Below are 3,952 nucleotides of genomic sequence, written 5' to 3' on the forward strand. Positions count from 1 at the left end.
TGCATCACAAAGAAGGCACACTGGTAAGTCCAAGATAGCATTTATAAGAACATTTTATGTATTCATAATTAGTGTATATCAATACTCATATACATGTACATTGTAACTATTCTGTGTTTGTTTCTGTAGATCAGTCATTTAGTTCTACTACCATGCAATGGAAGTCATGAAAGATTTTTTATGATAGTCATTAAAAATCTGTCTTTTTATAGACTTTGAAAGTAAAATAATCTTTAATGTGTCAACAAAATAACTCAACACTGAAATGGGATTGAACTTTCTCATAACATTTATGCTTATATTTGGTGTGATTGTCATTATTTGCTTAATGATATACATGCTAGATTTTCAGCGAGTGTACACTCCACTGCGACATGTGTGTTTTGACATTACACATTCTTCATAGATCCCCAGCTGAGCGCATCATCATTTAGTACATGCCCCAGACTAATTACTGCCATTATAATAATCCTAAATTATTTGAAACTACACAGAGAGATGCTGAATAGTTGCGCTCATGAACTTTTTATTGTTAAAATATTCAAATTTCTATTAGCCTGAGAGCCTAGATCATGTTCATGTTGTTTGATATTTAAGTACCTGGTATAGGCGACTATTGAAGCTATTCCTGTATTATTTTTCCTCTGTAACTCTAACAATGTCCAGAGCTAACCATCAAACAGTATATTTGTGGCATATCATCTGTATATGTATATAAATGTAGAGGTTATATTGGATTTACAGCGATATTTTCTTTATCCCTTTCTGTAACAGAAGAACATTTAATCTCCAGATAATCATGCAGTACACTGTAGAAGAAGAGATTCTGGTTTATGGCAGTGCAATATGATATTAAAGAATAAGTCAACACAAGATACTATAAGTAATACTAGATTCAAAGTAATACGTGGCCATATTTTCAAAGCACTGATGGACTATTTTGTGAAAACAGATAGTGGCTGAATTAAGTTTTAAGTGACAGGACATAAAAGCCTGTATTTGTCACAAACTATCTAATCTTCTATATTTGTGTGTGTGTGTGTGTGTGGAGGGGGTGGGGGATGGTTGAGGTAGGGGAATTTTAGCATTGGTTTTCCAGAAAATGTGACAAATTTGGATATTAGTTTAATTCTCCACTTTTGTACATCCTATACAAATATATAATTTTGAAGTAAGTTTTGATAAACAGACTTTGACTATTACTCATTGCCATTTTTCAGGTGAAATAAGACTAGATCAGGCAAAGAAAACTAGGACTTCCATGATGTACTATTTTATGATTCATATAGCAATAGGAAATCAATTATCTTTCACCATAATTAGTCAGTGAAACTTGGTAAACTTTATGTGTTTCATATTTTCTTTGCATATGTGTGGTCATTGACATTACAGTAGGCTCTGGATATAACAAAATCCTCGGGACCAGCAATTTTCTTTCATAATATTGAAATTTTGTTATAACCAAACAAATAAACAATGAAAAAACGAAGAGCCGGTAATGTTGCAGCCTGAATTTTTTTTTCGTTGTAACCGGAATTTCGTTATGACCATGTTCATTATAACGGGAGTGCAGTGCACACAAGTTTAGTGTGAGTCACAGAATAGTCGGCTCTGATGCATTCCTTTAACTCTGAATGTGATTCCTTCTCTCTGTAGCCTGGACATGGGTTCTCCAGACGTTGTACCAGATAGGAAGGTAGCTATCCAAGGACATGGAGTAAGCACCAGCTCTGCAAACTATGAGCTGATGACCACTCCGGTCAGTATCTGCTCGGTTATCGCCATCCAGGTCGCTGGGAAGGTTGCCCTCCTTCATGCAGACTCCAGCATCTCTCGGGATGACATCGAAGAAGTTGTCGAACAACTGTCGGACACGAGTAATCGTGGGTCGGTCAAGCCAAAGCTCAGCTATGTCTGCTCCAACAAGGCCGGCTACTTGGCAACCTGGACCGAGATCATGTACGGACAGCTGCCGGAGTTCTGCTACCCGAAGAGATCCTGCATCAAGTTTTCGGCGGGCGAGTTCAAAATTTGTGACGTCACGGAGGCAAAGGAAGAGTTCTTCCACTTGCCGAGGTGGGATATGGATGCCCTTGTGGACACAGAGTGCCTGTGGGCATCCCTTTACTTCACCAACGTCATCCGCTTTGGACCCATCCTCCTGGACAGTCCTAAGGATCTTGAGACAGCGTTGATGGCTGCTGGCAATGCCCTGTCCACGGTCCACCTTCTAAGCTTTGATGGCTTCATCAAGGAAATCCAGGTGGATGCCTTCCTGCGCCGCTACTGGAAGACCACCATCTTAGGGAAATTCCTGGAGGAGTTTGCCCCGCTCCTGGTGCCCACCCTGAAGGACTTCTGCAACCTGAGTGTTGCAGAGACTCTGGACAGTGATCTGGTAGGTGATGAGGATCGCATCAAGGTCGAGGAAGCGGTCATCGACTACGGGATCCTTGTCCTCTCCTACTTGGATTGCCTGAAAGATTTCAGCTATCCAACCACAGTCAAACACAAGCCTGGAGATGCAGATGATGAGACCACTTTTGTATTGTCAGCAGAGGGCCTGCAATCCAAGAAGACCAACAAGACTTCACCCATAGCAACAAAAGGGTCAGATAAGTCCGACAGAGTTGATGGTACCACCTTTGAAGATACTTTTGGCAATGTGACACTCAGTACGGCAGGTTCCACTGCTCACTCAAGGGCTCGCCGAGCCAGTGCTATCAAGCTCTTTGAGAAGAAAAGGTAGAAACGTTGTCCTCTAGCTAAAGTGTGACATTTATTTTCAGGCCTTGACAAGGGCAGGTGGCATTGCAGGAAAGTATGATTTTGGTGCAGAAACCACATTTATGATTCAAAAAGTGCTGAAACTTGCAGAATGATCAATTGATTTGCACTAGGTTAGGAATGATTGGTTCTCTTAACATACGATAAACATTGAAGAAGTAATTGTACATATTGTGATTACTATAATGAATCCTGCAATGCCTGCACAAGCCTGCCATATTAGCTGGAGAAGGCAGTTGCTATCATATTTCAAATCCTACTCTTTGTGATTGAGCATGCTCTCTAAATTTCCTTCTTTACTTTACTGCTTTGAATATAAGGATTCTGGTTGAAAAGAGAGGAAAGAAGTTTGAAACCTTTGTTAATGCAGTGCATCATGATTTGCAGATCATATACTTCTCTGATAAAAACAGTTTTTGTATGCTGATTATGCTGTAATGGGTTGTACTTCAAACAATGCCTCAAACTCATTGTGGCTCACAGCTTGTAGATTGCTGTGTTCATTCAAAGAGATTTTCATATTACATTTGCTCTTTTATTTGTACATATTTAAGTTCTTGAGACTGAAACAAAGTGATCAAATGCATACACTGCTTTAATACAGCACAACAGTTCATGTATATATATGCCAAGTGGGAGCATAAATGTGTTTGCGTGAATAAAGTGTGGTTTTATCCTTTAAATTGGCATCTTATGGTTGAACAGGATTTACAGATTGCTAGTCTATTCAAATTTGTGCTAAAACTGTACCTGCCGGCTAAGTGAATAGCATTTAAAGTGTATTTCCTGGCATGGAAGCTTGCGAAAGCCATTATCATACTGTAGAAACAGGAAATTACGAGTGAAAGGAAAAGTTAGATGGTTGTTACAGAACAAGGAGACAGATTGCTATAAATCACAATTTTGGTCAACTTGAGCCATTGTTGCTAGCTCACAACTGAGTTCTGGTAATAACATTTTGCATGAGAAATTAGTTTTGATTGTCTTATATTGAAGATGCTTTGGTTTATTGATGTACACGTATGTACTTAAAGGACAAGTCCACCTTCATATACATAAGGATTGAGAGAATGCAGCAATATTAGTAGAACACATCAGTGAAAGTTTGAGGAAAATTGGACAATCTGTTCAAAAGTTACAAATATTTTAAGTATCTGCGCAGTCA

At 39.0% G+C, this 3,952-nt stretch overlaps 1 protein-coding gene across 1 annotated transcript; it reads left to right on the forward strand.

Annotated features, from left to right (window-relative positions):
• The first annotated feature begins 1,663 nt into the window (after positions 1–1,663).
• Positions 1,664–2,767, forward strand: LOC139719468 (uncharacterized). Its single transcript, XM_071630883.1, has one exon. The coding sequence runs from the start codon at positions 1,664–1,666 to the stop codon at positions 2,747–2,749; it is 1,086 nt and encodes a 361-aa protein (XP_071486984.1). The 3' UTR covers positions 2,750–2,767.
• The last annotated feature ends 1,185 nt before the right edge of the window (positions 2,768–3,952 follow it).

This window comes from Diadema antillarum, unplaced genomic scaffold (genome assembly GCF_040938485.1).
Source record: "Diadema antillarum isolate AM-2024a unplaced genomic scaffold, OU_Dant_1.0 scf00000111, whole genome shotgun sequence".
Lineage (NCBI taxonomy): Eukaryota > Metazoa > Echinodermata > Echinoidea > Diadematoida > Diadematidae > Diadema > Diadema antillarum.

Excerpts from the sequence above, each read along its gene's own strand:
- LOC139719468 (XM_071630883.1), top strand. The coding sequence starts at position 1,664 with ATGGGTTCTCCAGACGTTGTACCAGATAGGAAGGTAGCTATCCAAGGA.